This window comes from Stegodyphus dumicola, chromosome 3 (assembly GCF_044657685.1).
Source record: "Stegodyphus dumicola isolate Sdum_Otavi_A_Nest chromosome 3, ASM4465768v1".
Classification (NCBI taxonomy): Eukaryota; Metazoa; Arthropoda; class Arachnida; order Araneae; family Eresidae; genus Stegodyphus; species Stegodyphus dumicola.
Genome location: NC_140770.1, coordinates 253,999,871 through 254,024,751, shown reverse-complemented (window position 1 = coordinate 254,024,751; position 24,881 = coordinate 253,999,871). Strand labels below are relative to the sequence as shown.

Here is a 24,881-nt window from a genome sequence, read left to right as displayed (position 1 = left end):
ATTGAAATCGCTCATTTTCGTACTTATGATTTTCGATAGCAATATTATTTTTTAAGCAAAATAAAATTCAATCGTTTTAAGCAAAATAAAATTCGAAACTTCATTTTTAAACTTTTATCTTCGCTTAAATTACATAAAGTAAATAATATGAGTCAGCAATTATCAGACCAGGGGGGGAGTTACGTTTTTAACATTGCTGCTATTACCATTTTGAAAGCAATACCTAATAGGTGGTGGTGCTGGCACGCAGAATGAAAACGCAAGAAATGCAGGAGCATTTAACCAGAAAATGCACGTAAAAGATATGCGTAATAGTCCTAAGTTTCAAGAATCCTGTTCTGGTAAATTCCAAATATTAATACTAATGAATCTACTGAGGAGTTTCTTCACGAAATGGCAAAAATTCCAGATTATTCAACACCATAGCTATCTCTCAAGCTTTAGATTTGGCGATTTAGAGTAGGATGGTTATGGATCAAGAGACCAGATTCTATGGACCTAAAAAAAAAATTCTTCAAATAGCTCTTTATGCTTTAAAACGTGTTGGTCTTTATGGTGAGTTGATTCCTAAACTTGGTTTGGAGTCAGAGATTTTCAAGGCTGTGTTTCTGTGTGTCACAATAATATAAGCTTTTATTTTTACCAATTTATTCTGTTTGTTTTCTAAAGAGAATCATTTGACAACAATTTAACACAGGTTAGATTTTTTTTATTTAAAATAATCAAAATACTACAAAAATAAATAAATGGACAAATGACAGCATCGAACAGTATAAAATACACAAATGATTTGCCATTAAAATGACGTTCTAATCTACAAATAAACATCTAGACTAATTAGAAGTGAAAGACTTGGTTTAAGCAACCATATCCTAGCAAAAGCCAGGTTACGCGAAATTCCTTTCTTAATGTAAAGAAAAGAGTAGCCAGATTATTCGTGTACAGACATATACAAACAGCAGGTAATCCTGCCATATTATAATTTAATGACATATGTTAGTTTTTCTCTTTGGCAGTGAGAAGTTTAACTTTTGTTCTTATTTAATGCGATATATATTAGCTCATGGTATTGCTACATGATAAATATGTGTTTGATAGCACTGGCTCATCTTGTAACAAGAACGTGAGAGTGATTTCACACTATGGCTTTTCACACTAAGTATCACTATTGTAATAGGCATATCTTATCCTCATCATAAAAATCTTTCATATTATCTTTTCTTTGAACATTAAGGTTACGGAGTAACATCATCTGAAAGGATTATTTTCTCGAATTTTAATGATTTCTCTGGTATTTTTTAAACAAATGTCGAATAAATCCGAGAACTTTTAATTTTGTTTCTATTATTAGCTCAAAGGGGCGTTATCCCAGACGTATTAATCTTGAAACGGCATTTTGCGTTGAATCACTTAGATGCGATGTATCACTTTTTACATTGTTGCCACCAATTATTGTCGTCCTTATTATACATCAAGAAATTAATGAATAAATAATCTGCATAAATGTATGGATGTTTCTCACACTGGGAAAAAACAACGGTATCTAGAATCTTTAAATTTTGAATAACGCAGTCCTCCTTCAGAACATGGGCATCAAAAAGACCGAATTTCGAATTCGGAAATTTTTTATATCTATTTCATTTTTGTAAAACTTTGACTAGTTTTTTTTATTAACAAACTCAAAGGTTTCAAAGTGAGCAATGGCAACACTGTGGGGAATAAAGCACTTACCTCCAGCGTGCGAGACTCTATCGGAAAAAAACGTCCGTTTGGGCATAATATAAAATCTGAAAAAGCTTTCAGATTTTTAGCTTTTTATTTATATTATGAGTTTTAGATTATTTTTGATATTTAGATAACTTTAATATTACCTTCTACAAGAATTTAGCAATAAATACTCTTATATTTTCGTATGCAAATTAATATATTATGTTATATTATCATATGCAAATTAATCATGCTCCAAAATCCAGACGAGAATTTTGAACTTTAATTTAAATTATGCCTCGGCTTTTCTAGATTTGTGGAATACGAAAAAGTTCGTTTTCTTAGTTTGCGTAAAATTACCTTACTTTGTCTGTCGGCGTATTAATATTTCGATGGTAAAAGACTGTTTTTGAAAATTTAAAAACGTACGCCACCTAATGAAGATGACCTGTTATGATCAATATAATGCGCCGCCAAAGAAACAGAAATGTTAACCTCCTAAGCAGGGGCGTAGCAAGAGTTTCCAGCGCCCGGGGTCAACTGAAGAATTTGCGCCCCTTTCTGTATGCCAAGAATGGAAAACATTTCCTTAAAAGATTTCGTAGCATTAATTTGGCGTCCCCTGGATGCTGCGCCCGGGGACAGATGTCCCCCCTTGCCCCACCCTAGCTACGCCACTGCTCCTAAGGCAGATTAATCACATTGCCAGATTTTGTTCGTTTCATAAATCAAGTTTAAATATAAATATGCTGAATACAATGCTTATTTTAGCTATATACTAATTATTTGCATTATTAATTTCGTGTTCTAATAGTAGTTCCCCCTTCCTTTGATGCATGTGTAATTTCTTGGCCGCGAAATTTCACTACTAACCTCAGGAATTTTGTCTGTTTTCCCTTCGATGAAAAAATTTCGGTTTTATTTTAGGCCTAAGCTGTATTTCATGACTGAAATATTAGGTTTATGTTTTGTTGAATACGGCGCAGATCTCTTCCCGAGTAAATACTAAATTGCCATCGTTTATTCTAAGCTACCTTTTCCCCCCTTCAAGTCAGCGAAATTTCAATAAGTCAACGAAATTTCCTGTTACCCCAGAGCAGGTCAGCAAATAAGCATACGGGACACCAGGACTTTATACATATAGTGATATAGATCATACCATGCTGCTAATCCAGTGAAGAATCCCAGAAGGGCTTCGTGCTATCTTTCCAAAATGTTTTCATGGTATTACTATTAAGCAGGGTATATAAAAGAAGACTTGTCTCGTAACAATTATCACTCATAAATACCTTAGCTTTATTCCGAAAGATCACATCACGAGAGGGATTGCTGTTACCACAGGTACAATTAGAAGTAGGCCGGGACACCAAAATTTCACCATTATCGTATAGTCCCACCACATTCCGCAACAATTTTGATAAAAAGCACCCCAGAGAATGGTACAAAGCTCTCCCATCTCTTTTCCCTACCACTAACCGGCTTGTCGGCACTTATAAGCATCCATGTGTTCTACAAAATTTGAGCCAAAGAATATGTATTGTTTAGACAAACACAAAGTGTTGTGACAAAGAACGAGCCTGGATCCATCGGTATAGCAGTCAGTCTCGCTACCATTATGCCAATCGGTGTGTCAAGCTCTTACCAAAACTGAAATTTCCTTATTTCATGTAGCATAAGGAAAACAAAAATAAAATACCACTACCTTTTTTTTAATAGATACAAAAGCCACGTAATAAGACCGATGATAAAATAATTTTAGTCTGAACTGCCTTTACGGAAGGTGACGATACTGGGTTCGTTTTGCGGTCCGCTTGTTTTCAATTATATTCCCTTTTGCTATAAGCACAGAGGCTGATCGTATATTTTTTAGACGGATTTGCTTTGCTATAAAAACAAATCGTCTGCTTTGAAAAAAAATGTTTAAGTGCAACCTATATTTTTGAAAGTGTAAATTATCGTCTGCTACTTAACAATTTTGTTTTCATGCAAAATGTCGCTTTTAGAGAAGCAGTGGACGGAAGGCTATGTTTGCGTTCTTTCCGAAGGAAATTATTCGTATTTAATTACTAAAAACTGCTGTGAAAGCCATGATTTTTCGGTATCTAAAGCAAAGATAAATAATATTATCAATAAGAAAGAAAAATTCAAAGTTTGGCTTCAAGGAGAAAAATTATTCAAACTACATATCCAAGGGTAAAAACGGAATCTTTTGAATGTTCCATATGTAGCAACTTTAAAAGACAATCTGCGAAGTCAAAGGACAGTTGCAAAACCATTTAATGCTCAGTGTCAACTGGAAACACATTAATGCTGATTTGAATCTTAAAAAGGCGAAAAAACATAATGTACATCAACTTTCTTCACGGCATACCGCCGAAAGCTGAACACGTTGCAAAATTCGCTGTGAGAAACAATTATTCCGACAAAAATGGAAAAACGTTGTCACAATAGATGAATTTTGGATATATTTAAATGACCGCAGTTAAAAGAGATCCCTTTATTATCATCAAGCCGAAGAAAAAAAAATCTTTGAAGAAGGTTCAAAGAATCTAAAGAAAGTTTTTGAAAGGAATTTTTTATTGATGGTGTTTGATATAATGCCAAGTAAAAATTAAACAGAGTTCTGAAAACTGTCAACTTCACATATTATCAGGAATATATGTTTTACCCAATTTTCAAATATGAAATACCTTCTCGTTATAAGGAGTGCAATCAATCAGTAGAACTGCATCAAGACAAAGCAAGCATCCGCACATCAAAATTCACTGTTAATTTCCTGGAAAAAAAAAAAAAAAAAAAAAAGTGGTACAAGAAACGGGTATAAAGCCCATACCCCTTCCCTTATATCCCTCCGTTCTCCTGATGTATCATCCACTGCTTTTTGCGTTTTTTGGACTTTTAAGAAGCAAATTGTCGGAAAGTCGACCTATAACCCTCCTTGGACTTTGGAAACCTGTTCGAGAGGAATAGGACAAAGTACCTGTTTCGTTGCTAAAAAAGGCTTTATTGTTTTGGAAATTACGGTGTAGAAAAATAGTGAAGAATAAAGAGTATGTAATGGAACATTTTAAACAGAAAAATCTTAGATAAAATATTTCTGTAAATACAATGAAATTCGTCTGAAAAATGTGCGAGTAGCTTTAGTAAGTTGAACTTAGGCTACTGATTCTAGTCTTGATTTTTAGTTAATGTAGTGTCATAGCGTAGGAATAGTACTGTACTTCTATGTGTGACACTTTTGCTACAGTGCGAAATCACTCTAAAACTTGACAAATGCAGTTTTTGAAGCTGATCTAACTAGAAAATAGAGTAGATAATTTTAATGAATCATGAGATCAAATGGCTGTTTCCAGCAGTAGACGATTCATTTTTGCTTATGAAAGATGAGATAATAATTTACAAAATTAGCTTTTACAAAATTAGCAAATTTGCTGTCTAACGTTAGGACAAAAATGCGGAACAGTCTGCTTGGATTAAAATGATGTGGTTCAATTCATTCACAATCAAGTGGAAAACGCAGCTGACATATTATCTCAGGTATTATTGCTTATATTATTAGCTAACACTGAAAAAATAATCCGGCAGCTAGAACAAAAAATGTTAGATTATGATAAAATATTAATAAAATAGAAGGCAAGAGAAATTTGGAGAAATTATTTGCAGTTATATATTGTTAACCAAATTTCCTGATTCCTCTTTTTTTTTTTTTTTTTTTTTTCCTTTTTCTTTTTTTTTAAACCTCTCATTTGAAGGAAAACGATTTGGATAAATAGAATTAATTTAATACTTTTAAAGAAAGAAAAAAAAAGTTTTAACAAAACTGCGAAATTAAATAAGGCACCTAGAACACTTTTTCTTTAAGAACATAAGAAGAAAACCTTTGAATAAATAGAAACTGGTGGTAAGAATTCAGTAATGCATTTTACATTAAGGGAAAAATTGAAATTGTTGATATGAATTCAGGGAAGGCATTTAAAACATTTTTTTTTTTTTTTTTCAATGGAAAAAGTGAAATATCTGTGGATAAAAATTAGCTGGCACTGCGAATTGAAATGAGCCATTTTAGACATTTTTGTATAGGAGATATGAGAAAAAAAAAATTACAGGTGCTTTTTTTTCATTTCAACTTATATTTTGTCTCAAGGTTATTATGAAAGGAATATCATACTTAATTGCTAAAACGGTAATTTTTATTTTCTGCCATTTTTTCTTTTCGAGCACGTTCCAGAATTACATGGGATGAAAAGATAAATTCAATAAAAACATTTCATTTGGCACATTCTGAAACGCTCTAACTTACCAAAATGCAACTTTTTGTCTAAATGCTCTTATTTCATTTAAAATAAAATGTTAGCTTTTGCCAATATATTACAATTATTTTACCTGATTTATTTTCTTAGAAAATTAAATATTGCTTAGAAATTTTATATTTTCTTAGAAAATAAACCATTATTCGAAATTTAATTAATTTCTAATTACTAATTACAGCTGCCGTGTTCAAGTGTTTCTTGCATCTAATGAGAAGAAGATAAATTGTTTAAGAATTTATCATTTTAAAATGGAAAATTCTGAGTGAGAAATATGTTGAAGGTAGCTTCGGGAATTTAAGTGTTGAAGCACTAATATAACTACTTAGAAGAGGAAGAAAATGTGATTATTGTCGTATAAAATAAAGCAATTTTTGTGTGGCGTAATGTTAAATGTTTTTTTTTTTACTTCTCTTGGTGTTTTGTTTTAATATTATACGTAATATTCCTTCAATTCATTCACATTCTTGCGGTAACCATACAGCTCTAGAAGTTTCTCGGCGATGATCCAGTCTGTTTCGGAATCAATGTCAATGCAGAGTTCTTCTGGCATTTCAACGTAACCACATCTATTAAAGGGAAAAAAGAAAGAGTAATTTTTACAAAATGAAATAATAACACTGATGAGTTATATTAACAGGCAGACAAATTTCATAATTCAATTGGAAATGATATACCCAAGTAGAGGGTGATTATAATAAATATAGACTTGTTTAAGTTTGGAGAGAATTAGTTAATAATCCATCTTTGCAAGTATATTTTGTGTGTCATGTGAAAGAAGTATATGAAGTGAAGGAGCATTACTCTTAAAAAATTCACTAGCAGAAACATTCTGTGAAATAACGAATTTAGATACAGTAGCGTTTTATGTGTTTAGCAAGAGAAAAGAGACATAAGTAAATAACATATCATATCCCAATAAACATTTAGGGACTATATTGTTCAGAGGGCTACCCTTACCGGTAAAACAGTTCTCAGACCTACAAGCTATTCATGACTACTCGTCGAAAGAAACATTTCACGGAATTTTCGCTTTCGGGACATCTAATTTGTTGACACAAGCTGAAACCAATTCTTTGACGAAAATATACTAGGAAGAGCTGCAAGCTAAACATTTTACTTTGTGTTGCAAAAAGCCCTGCGTACTTAGCCGGCACATCGCTTACAGAGGGACTATTTCGGTTAGGAACCCTCCTGATTTAAATGATGGAGGGAGGGGGAAATGTTTCTCGGAAAAGTTTCCTCTAGCGTCGCCTATCGTTAGATGGGGATATTCCCATAAACTAAGTATGTTTTTCTATCAAAAATTTTCTCAAAATACAACTCAGATGTTCCAGAAAGATATGGCACGCATGCTGCATATGCCATCTTCCAGTTTTGTTGTCTTATTAAGATTATCCTCGTAAACTCTGGTAATCTAAGTAACAGATTTAAAGGACCATTCGCGTCTTCTTGGGACTTTAATTAGCCGCGATATTAATTAAAAACTGATTTTTTCCTACGTTTTCCCTACACTCTCCACTTTCTTTCTTTGGTTTTCCCTATTAGAGGGATTTGGCTATGTGCCAAAATTTTTTTTCCCGAATATCTACGGAATGGCGCCGAATTGAAATTCGAGACGCGTATCCTCGGATTCAAAAAAATTCTCCGAATACATCGATACCGTTCTCATCTTCGTACGACTTTAATAGGCCGAGATATTAATTAAAAACTCCGGAAACGTTAATTTCCCCGCTCATTTTTTCGAGTGGCAACAATAAACTATCGGCGGAACACACTTTTGGACCATATATATAAAAATATGCGCACTGGACCATGCTTTCAATGGCTAGTATTAGCTAGCTTAATAGACTAAAACAGAATATAAATCAACGAAAGTGGTAGGCTACCTAAAAAATACTTTTCAACTAATAATTTCTGCATATATCAGATAAGATGTATTGACTTTTAACTGACTATGCTCTGTATATTTCTGCTTTAAATAGTATTTTTTCCTGTTTACTTAACAGTATTTATTGACTGAAATACATGAAATATTTCTGAGGCTTACTCTTAAATACTTAAGCATATAATTCTTTATTCTATATAAATAAGTGATCCTTTCGTTGGACAAACCTTCAAAAAATATAGGTGGCTTTTCAAAGTAAAAAGGAAGACTTTAGTATGAGGTAAAATTATGAACAAATGTACCTAATACCATGTTATAACACATAAAATGTACAAAATTTCATGTATTCATTACCTTGTTCTAACACATAAAATGTACAAACGTTCATGTTTCTATTAAAGAAAATTCTATTATTTTTACCATTACATACACATTTACAGTTTCTTGAGAGTAAATAATTCAGATTATTCCCATTATCGGATGCTGGGTGAGAAGTAATTTTGGCACCTAATTGTGGAAATCATTACTCTGCTACTAAACAGTAAACTACCTTCAAAAGAGTTCTTAACAAATACCACTTCTCCTCAAATTAAAAGTCAAATACTTTAATATTAAACATATTATAACTAGGAGATATTTAAAGGTTCCCAAGTTTCTGATATTTCTGTGAGTTACTAGGCATACATTCGGCTAGACAAAAGCACAAATTTCTTAACAAATCAAAAGGATTGCTATATTGCTAGTTACAACTGTAAATTTTCTTCACGACCTCCTTAGAGATTTTCATTACCAGAATATTTCTTCTTATAGAAACAAACAAAAGCCTGCATACATTTTATGCTACGCAAACTCCAAAGAAAATGGATTTTCCTTATGAATGAAGTTGAACAAATCCAGTTGATAATTTCCTTCTAACTCACTGATTGCGATTAAATGCGCGATAGCGTAATCTCGATACACTTATCTTATCGATTAACACATTTATCTCGTGTTATCCCTTGCGTAACAGTACTTCCTTTCTTAAATACGCACAAAAGAGTTCTCTTTGCATCCTACTCCCATTTATTTGTCTGTGATTGTGATTAGCTGTTATTGTATTGCTTAAAACAATGTCGCGAAAACTTGAAACCTACTTCTTTATCATTTTCTGAATAAAAATATTACACCTGTACTGTTTTCAACTTTGTGTCTGAATTAATATCAGTTTTGTTCTTTCTGATAACACTCAACCTCTGATTTACATACTTTTTTTTTTTTTTTTTGGTAAATTCGTATATTTTAATGTGAGTAAGTAGAAAACGCTGATTCTACGGCAGAGACGCTGAGCAAACAAGGAAAAAGTCCTCACATGTGATGAGGCGCTCGTTTAGACGACACACACTTGTTATTGAGACGTCAACCTGAACTGGAAGCATGCGGAATCATCATACATGCGTCATCCTGTTCAGAACATGGACCTTATAAGAAAGGGTCTCTTAGAAGGTCCATGGTTCAGAAGGGGGTTCCTACGTCATCATTGATGCTTTTGAAAAGGGTTCTGCGTCATTATGAGCGTCGCATTGCAACATGCGGTTACATGCTCCTTCAGGAACGTTCTAGTTCAACATTTGCCGGCCGCTAGAGGGTAGCAATCTGTGCGTCTTGTGATTGGTTGCTTAGATACCAACGTGGCCTATAGAGAGAAACGCTGAATTATTTTCCATTAATCCTTCTCATATTTTTACCAATCTGTGACTGATTTGCCCTATATTTTTACTTTTATCTTCTTCCTATTATTTTGATCCTTTCATTGTTTAAAAATTAAAATTTTGAAAATTCAACTAATTTTATTTTGGTAATTATTAATTATTTCTCACCTGTCATTAATGAAATCATCAATACATGTTTACCATTCCATCTAATTTATTGTCCTTTAGAACCTTAATCTAAATTAGTTTTCTAAATTTCTCTAACATTTTCACTACAATTTTTTTTTTTTAAACTACACTTTAAAGCATGTTGTTGTCGTCTATGAGCGCCTCCATAGGTCTCGCCCCTATGCGTCTGAGAGCCTCATGTTGTATAACTGCTCTTTTCTACTAACATGTAACTATGGTGACTTACGCAAGGTTTCAAAAAACATCATAGAAGTATTCTTTTCTCAAACATTGATCCTAGAGATGTATTTCCAGGTACAAAGTTTTCCAAAATAAGTAAAAAAAGAATCAAAATGAGATAATTTTAGCGCATGGAAGGGCAGTAGATTCTGTGAATGCAAAATGTTTCTTTTTTGTTTTTCAGTTTTCTATTTTGTGTTGTCCTTATAATGCTTCTAAAGAGATTTCCTTCTTAATTATGCATCTGAAGATGTCAGAACGCAATATTCGGATTCGAATTGTTGAATGCTTTAGTAAACGTACTGATGAGATTCTACTTTCTGAATTAATTACATGAACAAACAAAGCATGTTTTGTTGACAGCGTGATCGATTTTTATTGACATTTGTGCTGCCCCCAGAGATAAAATAGAATGAATTACTATTAAAAATAGAAACAGAATGGAGTTAGTATTACTCTGATATTCAAGAAATCGAATTTATTTATTTATTATCTTTTAAGAATTTTGCATTTTTAAATTCCATTAATTGCAAAAGTCAAAAGAAAAGACGGAAGTTATTTATTCTTTTTGGCATAATAATTGCACGGTATATTACCAATATACATGCTAGTATTACCAATATATATGCTAGCTAATATATATGCTAGTATAGTGAAAATGCTAGTATTTGTAGAATATTTATAAATATTATAATTTATTTAAAATATATTTATTTAAAATATTTATTTAGAAAAAAAGAAAAGAACGTAATTTTCCTATGCATGAAAAGGTATTTTCTTGGGTTCAAGAAACTCTTAACTGCCTGCAAATAATCCTCAGAAGCAAATAATTTTTTCGAAGAAAGATTTCTGTGAACTCTACTGCCTTGACGACTCTCGTGTGGCACCGAAAATGTTTGCACCTGCTTCTAACGTCACTGATTCGAAATTTCGATTTTTACATAACCGAAGCGCCAGGAAGAATTTAAGCGAAAATTCCCGGAAATATCTTTCTAGTTCGAAGCAGTACTTCCCCCTCCCCTCCATCATCAAAAACCACTACTTCGGAAGTGATAATGACTTTGAAACTATTTCCTTTGCTACCTGTTTCAATAAAGCTATCATTGTCATAAGGCGAGTGAAAAGTAATGTGAATAATACTTTCACTTGCTGGAGGATTAATACACATTGTTTCGCTTAAAAAAAAAAGAAAAATCTGGAAAAAAAAAAAAAAAAAAGGAAAATTTGGAAGATTTTATGAAAATACCTAGAGTTGCCAAACTGGTTTTTTTCAAAGTGAAATCTCTGAAATTTAGCTTTTTATTTATTTATTTATTTGTATTTCCTTCAGGTAATCTACGTGGCTTTTTTCTGGTTCTTTCTCATATAAGCTTACATTAGCTACGCTGAAATTAGACGACGTTTTTACGCGTTTTTTTAATTAATTTCGTTGTTGGTTAGTTTATTTCAGTCAAATATTTAAATTAATTGTTGAGTTCCTACTGTTTACCCGAACCTCTTGCAAAATAACGCACATACGAATTTACAATGAAAATATAAGATTCTTATGGAACTTCAGTATAGATATTTTTTATTCAGTGCTGAATTTTTTTCACAGATCCTTGTTCGTCTGATAAACGCAAACCCTAAGGGATACTCCTCCTCCCCCCAAAAAAGTATCTTCCAAATTTTTTTTAGAAATACCTAGTACAGGCTGAATTTTGGCATGTTTTTCAAAAATGTTCTTTTAATTCAGGGGTTTTTGAACTTTTCTCAGTCGTGACCCCTTTTTATCATCGAGATTTTTTCGCGACTTCCAGGATCCTATAATATTTACAAAAATTTTGTTGGACCTCATAAGCTTTGCGCAAATCCGACACACGCGTGAGTGAAATTGTCAATTTTTTTTCACTTGTACTGTAATACACTATTACAGTTTTAGGTCATTAACTTTAATTTTTAATTTTAAGACATGTAACAATGAGAAAAATTTAAATAAGTAACAGATGAAATGACAGCGTCATATGCAAAGCAAGGAAAATGAACGTTTATATTATAAAAAGAATGCGTCGAAACGTTTTCTTTTTTTCTTTTTTTTTTCCTCTTTTCTTTCTCTGTATTATTTCATCTTTATCTATTTTCAAATACATTGTGTAAACTTATTTGGTAATTTTAAAATTATTATAATAAGTTAAAGAAGTATCAAAACTGCTAAAATTTTTGGCGGCCCCGTGCTGCAGGTCCCGACTCACAGCTTAAGAAATCCTGTTTTAAAGTTATCACGCAATTGCTAATATTGCTGAATTGATTTTCAAACTTAAAGACTTTCCTTCATTCTTTAGCAGGCCCACAATTTTAAGTGACGATCGAATTTCTGTATTAAATATAATTCAAATGAATTTAATGTTATCTTGTATTAGCGCAGAAAGAATAATATCCCTAAGTTCAGAAACACCGATATTTTCTTTGTTGCTTTTCCGCATTCTCCAAAGTAGTATGAAATAAAACACATATTTTTCCCCCTAAATTACACAATTTTAATCAAATTTACTAAAATGTAAAAAATATTACTTTTAGGTATCATGATGTAAAAAACATTATTTTTTAGGTTTTTTTTGCTCATATCTGATTCAAAATAAAATGGTTGAGCTCCCATACAGGAGCTGCATCAGCACCTTAATAGAATTTCAAAGAACGAAAGAAGCAGTACTGTTGGAATGAGATGTAAAACCTGATTACACTTAATACATCCGATTTTACATTGAGTCACTTACCGAAAAAGACTATTTTTTACTTTTTAGTGCTTTTTTTCAAAAACGTATAATTTGAAAAGTTTTTACTCCAAAGGAGCTTTGTCTCTGAGAGACTTTTGTTTCCGTTTTGCGATTTTGCGTCGAATCACTCTGCGTATGAAAGCAAAGCATTCAAGATCATTGTTTTCTAGCACGGAGACATATGCACGCAGATTAACACAAACATATGACTATATTGATATCTGCTTTCTGCGGTATATTGGTAAGCTCTTGTAGCAGAAACTTTTGCATACCTTTTTCCTTGCAGGAGGTTTTCTTTGATGAGCGACACCCTGCTGACATAAAAATGACCACTTTCCACGAGTTCACCATTCCAATCTTGGCTTCTCGGGCGCTGGCGTGGGTTAAAATTCAGTGGTTCTGTGCTTTCTCCTAAAAAATAAAAATTAAAAAAAAAAAAAAAAAAGTATAGTTAGGCAAACGTGGGGAAATTTTCTCAAGATAAGCAGGAATAGGAGGTATTATTTCAAAAAAGAATGAACAAAAACCATAATAATTTAATTCTGTTTTTTTTTTTTTTTTTTTGGTTATAAATAAATAAACTTTTTTTAGTTATAAATAAATAAACTGCGCAGAATTTTACTCTGAGGAATAACTTCATAAAAAAAATTAATGTATTACATATAACAAAATTACAATGAAATAAGCAATATCCCTTAATACAAATATTAATTATCCAAATAAATAAATTAACCAACTTCCCGTTGCCTCCTCTCAACAAACGCCCAGTATCCAAGAGAAACATTAAATTTAAAAACTGCACAGAATTATCGCCCTCATTTTTCCAAGTGGCAACAGTGCTGACTTTCAACAGTCAGCAGTCCAGTATAAAATTGAATGAAAAACTGTTGCCAAAACCACATTTCTAAAAGAATGAAACTATTCAAAATTATGCTATAAAATCGAAAAGATAAAATTTAAAAAAAATTGATTCGAATTTTGAAAAAAATCGCTTCGAGGTGCACTGGCTTATGTCTAGATGCACCTACATACCAAATTTCGTAGCCCTGGGTCTATTAGCTTACGCGCAACGCGAACGAAACACACAGACTCTATTTTTTATTATACGTAGAAATTATAAAAATTAATACTGTAAATTATTTTATAAAATTATTATAATTATGATATTGATAAAAATATAATTTTATATTATTTAATTTAAAAAGTAAAATATTTTTGAATTATAACAAAATAAAATAAAATTTAAATAAAATTTTTGATAAAATAATTTAAATAAAATTAAAATTTAATTTAAAAAATAAAATATTTTTAAATCATAATAAAATAAATTATTTTTAAATTAAATAACTTATGAAAATTATTATATTTAATATCTAATAAATATTTATAAAAATTATGCATATTAAATTTATAAAAATTAATGCATATTAAATTACTTATGTCAGAAAAGTATTTCAAGAAATTAGAATTGTAGTTGTTTGCCGAAACCTTCAAGCATCATTGTTGTTATTTTCACCCCACTAAGTATTTACTCTCGCGTCCCTACCTTTACTTTAATGAATAAGCCATGCAAAAAAGGTATGTGCATCTTGACGTTTTATGAAATTCTAAAATCATTTAATAACAGTTAAGAATGAATATTTTTTTGCGGGGGGGGGATGTACTAAAGACTTATGATAGAGATACTAAAAAGACAAAGGACGCAACATGCATTACGAGAAAATGAATGTTGAGTGAATATCTGAAATTACGTTCTTATGATTAACTGCTATTTCACGTAGAAATTTAGCAAATTTAATATAAATTGCAATTTTCATTGCCAAAATATCTCGATTGTGTATCACGGTACAAAACTAAAAGAACTTCTAAAATTATTAAACAGGCATTTTATTTTGATTTTAAGTAAACTTTAGTAAATTGTCTATATTTATTTGATCTAATGCTTGAGTTTCATTTTATGAACTTTACAGAATAATCTTGAAATTTCGTTTTTTAATACATAATTATTTTTTTATTATTATAAAACACTTTTAAAATGCTGTTCTGTAGAAATTTGCAAATTTTTTAAATTTTAATCAAAAGAACATTTTAGGTTCTACGTGCTATATTGGATAGAGAAAAAGCAAAGATAAAAAGTTTTTATTTAGCTTGAGGAATAACTCAAAAAACGCGCTTTTTTAAAAACGGAAAAGGGGCCGAAAGCAGTTCAGAATTTTACACTTAAAAGTGTGAATGGTTTAGATTTCCTTTTTAAAAATAACAAAGTTTTTTATTCAAAAAATATCTACCAAACCTATTTTATTCAGCACGCAATGCAAGAAATGATTCACATGAAAAATCATTTCTCGTCAACTAAATATACAATTTGTCATCTAACAACGTAAAAAAAAAAAAAAAAAAAAAAAAAAAAGTAATAATTTTTACTTAACGCATAGCTCAAGATTATAGCACAACCTTATCTTCTCCCACATCTTATGGGAGCCGCCGCTTTAATTGCTTGAAAGGCACCTACGTGTAAACCCACTCAACGTAAAAGGATGTTACCAAAAAAAAAAAAAAAAAAAATATCCCAGCATTAATTTTTTTTAAATTACATCCGAAATTGTTTGAATTAACAGCATTACGCTGTGAATTTATTATTACACATGGTACTTCAAAATTAGCATTCTGCTGTGCATACCGCAATTCTAATTTAGTGAATTATGCTTCCGAATTTCAAGTTATTTGAATTTTAATTTAAGGATTTTAGGACTGAAGGATACTTTTTCGTCTAAAAGTTCAAATATAAGAACATCTTTATTAATTATGTATACAGATTTATCTTAGAAAATTAGAAATATTTTCCAAAGTAATAACAATAATAATAAAAAGCAGCATGCAACAGAAATTTCAGATTCCAGTCTAGTATCAGAAAAAAATAATTCATTCCTATTGGAGCCCCTTGACAGACAGTCACGTGACGTCAGTCAGGATTTTTCCTCCGCGTGGAGTTTGATTTAAATTTTTAATCTGGCAACACAAAATCGTGAAAAATTTCTGCTTAGAACAGTTGCAAAATATAATAACGCAAATAAAATGTGTATAAAACGCAATAGTCTTCTGATAGTGTTTGTTTATAAAGTATAATTTTAAGTTTTAATATTTTGGCAGCATTGATATTTTCTTAAATTGTAAAAGAATGAGTTAAAAATGTATCTGGCATCTAGAGAGATGGCTATGGTTTTGTAGAATGCAGTAAGGCTTGTTATGATTATTCTTATTTAATAATTTTTTCTTTTTACATATTACTGTAATGTGTTTTTATAAGAAGTAGATAATTCTTAGAGAATATAATTTATATGCTTACTTCAAACCAACATGTCCATACTGCATCAGTATTATCGACCATCTCGCATAGTTGCACTGCAGTTACTAGTACCAAAAGCTACTTCAGTGATTAGTTCACATTAGTATCTATACAGACAGCGCAGCAAATACGCACCCAAGCAGCATGCATTCATAAATTGCACGAGAAAAATACGTGCAATTTACGAATGGTCTTTAAAACGTTCAAGTTAAACGTAAAAATATCATAAAAAGTGTCCAGTGGCAATTACTAGATATTTATGTATATTTTTACGTTATACCATACGTAACTTTTACGTAAAATTTACGTATATTTACGCGAGAGACTGCTGTTCATTCTTAACTTTATAATATACGTAAATTTCTGGGATTTACGTATATTTTTAGTAAAAATTTATGTATATTTATCGCATATACGTAAATCTCAATTTTTTGCTTCACGTATGCGTATATATTTAGTAAAAATTTACGTAAATCTCCCCGATTTTTTACTGTATATAAACGTATATATTAAGTAGAAATTAAGGTAGCTATTCCCCGTATTTTAAGGTACAAAAACGTATATATTTGATAGAAATTAACGTATATATTTCCCGTATTTTATGGTACAAAAACGTATATATTTGATAGTAATTGACCTAAATCTTCCCTATGTTTCTTTGCATATGTGAATGACTGGTAAAAATTTAATCCGATGTCTTCTCCGCTTTACTGTGTATAAATGCACATTTTTGGTAAAAAATTTGCATAAATCTCCAATTACCTTTTTACTGAATTTTTCGTAAAATATACTTATTTTAATCTCATATTTTTTATATAAATCTATGCAAATCTTTCTGCATGCTATGGTTAAAAGGTAAAATGTCATTTTTATATCAAATTCTTACATATCTGCCTTTTAGTTATATACAGCAATATGGAATATATATAACTGGAAAATTTAAATGCACTAGTAAATGAAAAAAAAAATAAATAAAAATAAAAAATTAAAAATTTCTATTCAAAAATTACGTAACACTTAAAGGCTGAAAATAACTTTTAATATTTCATTTCAAAATGACTACAAAATATGCAATAAATTTCGTAAGCATCAATTCTATGTTTTAAATCAATTATTGCTATCATTCATTTACATTTTTGTTTACTAAATACATTTCATAGATTTAAATTCAGTAAACAACTGTAGCAAACATTTGTTTACTAAATTCATTATTGCTAAATAACACTTTAAATAAATTATTTGCTTTTCCGAAGGACATTTTTTTATGCCATGAAAATGAACGATAGCATTAATTGATTTAAAACATAGAATTCAGGTTTACAAAATTTATTGCATATTTTGTAGTCACTTTGAAATGAAATATTAAAAGTGATTTTCAGCCTTTAAGTGTTACGTAATTTTTTAATAGAAATTAATTTTTTGCATTTAAATTTTCCAATTTAAATGCAAAAAATTATTCCATATTGCTGTACATACCTAAGAGGTGGATATGTAAAAATTTGATATCAAATTAACATTTTATCTTTTAATCATAATATGCAGAACATTTTTGCATAGATTTATATAAAAAATATGAGATTAAAATAAACATTTTACGAAAAATGCAGTCAAAAGGTAATTGGAGATTTATGCAACTTTTTTACCAAATATGTGCACTTATACACAGTAAAGAGCAGACATTGGACTAAATTTTTGCCAAAGTCATTCGCATATGCAAAGAAAACAGGGAAGATTTAGGTCAATTATTATCAAATATATAAGTTTTTGTACCGTAAAATACGGGAATATCTACGTTACTTTCTATCTAAAGTACAATATAGTTAATTACCAAATTCATTAAACGACTGTAGCGCAAAAGAAAACATCATACATTTAGATTATTTGAATGAGTTTGCTAAATTTTAAAATTGTTAAATATAGACCAGGAGGGATATTGTAGAAAACTTACCTTTTCCAATAGTTACAAGTTGACTTTTTGCTTATTTTCCTTGAAGATGAATGTTTAATGTCACAAATATTGCATTCATATCTTCAGATAATACACAAATATATATATACTTATTTATTAAAATTAAGTTTATCAAAAACATGTTAAAGAATATATTATTAAATTGCATGTAAGTTAATCGAGTAACTTCTGTTTAGTTACACACATAATTATGATATGTAAAAATTTTACATTTATCGGTCAATCTTGCAATGTATTGTAATCTATTATTGTATTATTGTTGTCTTTCTCAGTTTAAAATCTTATAAATATATTAGATCAGTACTAAACGTTCACCTCTACAAAAGAAATGCTTTATCGAGGCATTTTTAAAAAGTTCCCTTTTACAATATAAATGTTAATTTCATAAATAAGTTCATAAAATTATGCAAATTCAAAATTACCTAAATATGTTCTTTATTTTATCTTATATACCAGATAAAATTTTGTCCTTTAGTAGGAGAGATACCGTCTATTACAAAAAAAGTTTAAAAATGCTGATGGAGTCCTATAGAAATTCCTATGGAACTTCGGATAGTCTCCATAGAAATGCTTATCTATGAAATTCTAAAGAAATTTTCTAAGGCTTTCGGGCAATATACAGAAATCTATAAAATGTTGCTTTGCAAAAATCATATCAAAATTTTATAAAACACTTTTAAAATGCTTAGTGATTAGTTCACATTAGTATCTATACAGACAGCGCAGCAAATACGCACCCAAGCAGCATGCATTCATAAATTGCACGAGAAAAATACGTGCAATTTACGAATGGTCTTTAAAACGTTCAAGTTAAACGTAAAAATATCATAAAAAGTGTCCAGTGGCAATTACTAGATATTTATGTATATTTTTACGTTATACCATACGTAACTTTTACGTAAAATTTACGTATATTTATGTATTACGTATATATAAAATGCTGTTCTGTAGAAATCTGCAAAGTTTTTAAATTTTAATCAAAAGAACATTTTAGGTTCTACGTGCTATATTGAATAGAGAAAAAGCAAAGATAAAAAGTTTTTATTTATGAATGTTGAAGTTTTTCTACATGGAAATGTTTACCTTTTTCCCTCTTGCTTGTTGTTACTTAGCTTTTAAATTTATGTAATGTTTTGTGCAATTTTTGGCACAGTATTGCTTATATGATATGAAAATTAAATAAGTTTGTAAAAGTATAAAATCAATTTAAATCATAAAATTAGTTAAAATGATCGATCCTTGGCGAATAGCTGGCTGCACAGTTGGCTTTCGTGCTTTGCCACTCTATGTAACATAAATACGAGCTACTTTTCCTTAAAATGTCCTCCACGAAATGACCCTTCCTCTCAGGCAGATATGATCACGTGTACTTTACTTCATTCTAATAAATTAACATAACCTAACCTTGGAACCAATGTTTTCTTATGGTGTTGCTACTGAAACTAAGGGATGCAACTCAAAATGAAATAAAGCGACAATTATTAAGCCAGATTGTAAAAATTTGAGATTTTAATGTTTATAAACAAAAAACAAGTATAATTTGGCTTGAGAGGTGAAACATGCGAAGGAAAAAGAGAAAATATCTTTTGGATATACGTAGGAAGGGTAAAAGATTTTGAGCCTCATAAGAGAGAAATGGTTCTAGGTAGTTAAAATTTTGTAGAATGTTATGTTGAAATCTTATGACGTGCTATGCAAAATTTTATGAAACTGACTTGTTTTCTTCCCAGCTTTATTTTTTTCAGGTGGAAAATGAATGAAGTGTCAGAGAAAAAAGTGGCTGGCGGATTCGTGATTTGGCATCTTTGTCGAATAGGCCTCACAGCAGCAGTAACTCACCACGACGTGCCGCAGATGTTACGAAATCAGTCCTATCATTTGCAGCCGTTAACTCTTTCCGGCGCAGTGTTTTCGGTGTGAACACACCAAAAATATTCCCTCTTTAGACACTGAAGATAATCGATAAATATCATGAAAACTGGAGTAATGGTTACTTTTAATCTCTTTTATGAATAATAGATGGCAGCACCACACAAGCAAATCATTAACGTTGATGTATATTCTGTTTTTAAAGACATTAATTTTTAAAGAAATTTTCAGATTTTTTTTAATATAAAGAATATCAATGAAAAAAATCTTTATATAATTTTGTTGTTCGTATGCTATTCTGCCTAATCCGTATTGCTTTTAATTTTTATCTTTGAAATATTGCGTATAGTGAAGCCTTCAGTGTATGGTGTGTTCGGACTGAACACACTGTACTGGTAACGCCTGTCACGTGGGAGTTAGTCACAGAATCTAGTCTCGGGCTTCAACACGGGGAAGGCTGAGAACGCAGATTTATTTATATTTTTTTTTATTCTTTTCTGTTTTTGGTTGTGAAGACCCCGGTGCTTTGTTTTCACTTAGCTATTTAAGTTTCAGCGAGAGCAGACCCTTTTTTCTCTTGCATTCATCGTGCGTAGTTTGCTTAGTTTTGATTTCTGTAGATTTTTATTTGTATATATATTTAATAGTTATTGTTTTCTAGTCAGTAATTAATTGTAAATAATATAGTATTTTAATTATTTTTCTTATAAATTTTAAAATTGTGTAAATGGCTCGGAGAGGCCTCAGCATTGCCGAAGTAATGAGAGTCTTTTCCCTCGGGTTTTTTCCTCGTTTTTTTGCGGGTGTGTAAAGTAGTAGGCCTCCCCGTGGTGCACCCTGGGTTATGCTAAATCTGCTACAGAGATCAGATTCTACTGTTTTTAAGTCATAGACAAAGTACTTTACTGTAATACGTGATTCACAGTAATGCTCACCTATCGCAGCTTTTTCGGCTCAGTGTGTCGCTTCGGACACACCCACAAAATGGAAATCCCACAGCCTAAGCCGCTCGGGGTCTAACTAGATAATTTTGGTTTCTTCTGGAGGTTGTCGTCTTAGAGAAGATAATTCTCGGTCATTGTAATTATTGATTTGGATATTGAATTTTATGCAATTCATTGCTTTTACTTAAAAATGCTTAATTGGAAGTGTGACATATGGATTTATTAATAAAATTAGGAATTAACTATAAATATAACTAATCAATAATATGTAAATAAACAGAAATTAGGGAAAAATATTTCACTGTTAATTTCTCAAATTTTTATAAGTGGCTTTATTTAAGATTAAAGAAAACGCAGCTAAAAGATTTACATTACATATACATGACTTTAGTCTGTCTAATAGCTCTTGGACAGCGAAAATTCCTTTTTCCTTTCTTAAATTCTTAATCATTGCGACACGACAATTAGCCAGAAATTAATTAATTTCCATTCACTAGTATTTTCAAAAAAATCTTAACAGACAGTCTCACTCAAATAAGAACTCCACATAATACATCCCTCAAGAATTCCAAGTCCCACCCACTACCATAAATTACTTCACCCAAGTCTTACCGACTGATATTATTCAAAGCTCCCACTGCCGTTAAGAATTTTCGGACACCCTACACTTATGAGTCAGACACGAAGAGAACACTTTGCCAACTCCCCCACTAGAAAGAATGTAAGTTACTTAATACCTTTTCTGGCCTTTATATCTTCATGTACATTCACTGTTCTTATTATATATTATTTTTATATTGTCTTTGATTTGTTTTTACAAAGTTTGCATTATTTATCTTATTTTGTAACCTTCTATGTTTATTTCAACTTTACTTTGAATTCGATTTCATAATGACAATTTCCAATGTTTAATTTTTACAAATAATGTAGAACTCAAATGCATAAACATGAAAGTGTCGGGGACGGTTACTCGGGTTAATTAGGATTTCTCTACAGTAATTGCTTTTCACTCCAAATTGAATTGACTAAAATGCTTCATAAGAATAAGTTCTTTGAGTATCAGCATTGGTTCATAATCCCTTCTATTCGCTGAAATATTTGGCCTGACTAGAATTGCCGGTTTGGCTTTAACTTATAACTGAGTAAAGACGAAACACTTTCGTATTTACGTATTTTTATCAATTATTGTTCATTGAACAAGAGTTGGTTTGTTCCCCTTGAAAAGTCAACTAATTTCCGATCAATGAAAATGATTACATGTTTTTAATTTTTCCTTTTACAATTGAAATTTTATTCTTCATGATGATTTAACTCCAGTCCCCGTTAAAACATTATTAACATTTTGCTTTCAAATTACTTCAAAACATCTTTCAAAATATAACTTACCAGTATGGATTCACTCTTTTAAAATAATTCTACTTTAATTAACCTTAGGAGATAATATAATTAATTAATCAATACTGTTTAGGAAATAAATTATATATTTAATATATATATATACTAGCGGAAGTACTTGATGCCAGTCAAGTTAGATTGAGGGTAATGTATCTAACAACAGAGAGAACGATACCTCTTAATCCTTACCTAATAACGATGCAAAAATTACGATTCATAGTCCTACATTTTTCAATCTCATGCGATATGGAACCTACATAAAAAATTTCCTTAAAAAAGTAAACTAATTCTCTCTCATTATATCAGCAACAATATCACACAGTTTTTAATGATTTTCGTCTTTATAATCAAATGGTCATAAAAGCTCAAGTTTCTTCTAATATTTCACCATGTTCAATTTTAGTCGATTAAATGCGGCAAAAAATTAATCATAATTGTTCAGAAATCAATAACTCGAACAAACAAACACACAGACACTCTTCTTTATATGTATAGATTTTGTAAAACTTACAAATTTTTTATTAACAAACTCTACGATTTGAAAACGAGAAGTAGCACCACTTTTCGAAAATAAAGCATTTTTATCTCCAACACTCGAGACTGTTGTCACTCGGAACAATGAGTGCGAAAATAAGCGCTTTCAGAGTTTTTAATTAATATTTCGGCTGATTAAAGTCATAAGGAGATGGGAATAGTCGAAATCGGTCCCACGAATTTTTTGGAATCGTGAATAATATACTTAATGTTTGACAGCGCTATTTTTATTTCATCGCAAAACTTTGAAATTTTTTATAACAAACTCAAGGATTTGAAAGCGAGCAGTGGCAACAACTTTCAAAATAAAGTAGATTTTCATCTCTTCTGATTTTAGCTCTTTATTTTTAAGTAGACGTCGGTTTTTTTCAGGAACCAGAAAAGAATCGCTAAAAGTTTGGCGACGATAGCTATAGTAGAGTCTGAGTTATTAGAGGACAAGCAAACATATTTTCTTCTTTATATATATAGCTTAACTTCGAAAACTTACTATTTACTAAAATATTCATCCAATAGAATTAACTTATTTGATTTTGACTTTTGGTTAATATTTTTTTTTCCTGTAAAACAATTTTAACTTTATAATATAAACCAAAACGTTATTATTTGCCAGATTACGAATGAATTCTTTTAATTGGTTTCAGAATTTAGAGCTTCATCTAATAAAATAACTGAGATTTCTTAAACTTCATCCTCCAAAATTTATTCTGCTTCTTTGATTAATAAATGCTTCGGGAAACATTTCATGTCCTGAGCTATCACTGGAACCGTTTGAAGAATAATCTGGGTTACGTTACCAGCAGAATCTCCACTCCCATAGAAAAGGATATAAACAGTTCAGGAATGCGATGTTTCATTCAAAGTCTGTTCTTCGCAACTGGTCCTATAGCCCATTTCTTTAAAATAGGCACCTCAAGGCTGTTGTCAACACTTCTCATTTATTGTAACGTATGTCTTCATCAATCGACAGCTTCATCATTCTCCGTCTGATTTGACACTTAATTCAAGCCAGCCATATTCGTGAGAATTCGTGAAGTTAAATTCCTTGAACGGAAATGGAGTGGTGAAAAATATTGGACGACACAAAACTATCTGCTGCAGCTGTCGTTCCCATTGTTACAAGGCAGGTCAAGCGATAGAAAATGACAGTGAAGTTTCTATTTTAAAGTAATAGGCTGTATCCCGCTGAGATAAGGATGCTATTAATGATTTTCTATAGTTTTCTTGTTGAAAAAAAAAAGTTTTATTTTCTGTTATAAAAGGTATTCAAATACATTTCCTGATTTGTTATGCACCTGTGTTTGCAGATTCAGTATCCATGATTATCCATGCTTCACAACCGAAGGATAAAGATCCTCTAAAGTTTCAAAATGTACGCCAAGGATAAAAGCCTATGCCATGTAAACCACAATCACTGAAACAGACTAAGCACTATATTCCCACTATTTTTGACTATATGCAGGAGCCTACACTTTCCAAGCGGGAGGTAACTAAAAGGAAGGAGAGATGGAAATATTCACCTTAGGAACCTTATATTCATTCTCAGGTTGTAGGCCGCCCCTCAGAAATGCGTTTTTCTTAAATGGTCACCCCCCATGAGGAGTATAAAAATGGCAGCAGGCGAACGTGTCGCATCAATATTACATAAGAAAGCCGGAACACGTCGTGTTTATTCGCAGGATAATCGCGGCTTCCAGGTGGAACAAGGAACAGCTACAAGGGTTAAAACATCTGAGTCCTTCGTCTTCCCATGCATATAGGTGAATCCAAAAAAGAAAGAATATAACATCAACATTTGAAAAGTAATTATTGTGGAGGGAATATTTTATCTCCAGAGTGTAGGCAGATAGCAATAGTTGTCTAGCAGCAGTTGTGCAAGTAGTTACTATTTGTCTACGAGAAGACAGCTCTAGCCACAATGCCTGGCGGGTGGTTGTTGCTCTAGCAACATGGGTAGTATATTTCAAACAAGGACGAACCAAGGATTGTCAATTCATCTTTAAATGCGCCAAGATGGCAAACTGAAAATTAAATCTTCAAGACACCTATACGGAAAATGGGGCAAAGCTCGTT

At 31.0% G+C, this 24,881-nt stretch overlaps 1 protein-coding gene across 1 annotated transcript in view; it reads right to left on the bottom strand.

Moving 5' to 3' along the window:
- Nucleotides 1-687: 687 nt before the first annotated feature.
- The window catches only part of Csas (CMP-sialic acid synthase), a 57,524-nt gene continuing 33,330 nt past the window's right edge, over nt 688-24,881 (bottom strand). Inside the window, exons 4-5 of the mRNA XM_085814056.1 lie at nt 13,024-13,162; nt 688-6,583 (exon numbers count right to left, since the gene is read on the bottom strand). Coding sequence (XP_085670182.1) covers nt 6,448-6,583; nt 13,024-13,162 — 275 coding nt within the window. The 3' untranslated portion in view covers nt 688-6,447. The remainder of the gene's footprint in view (nt 6,584-13,023; nt 13,163-24,881) is intronic.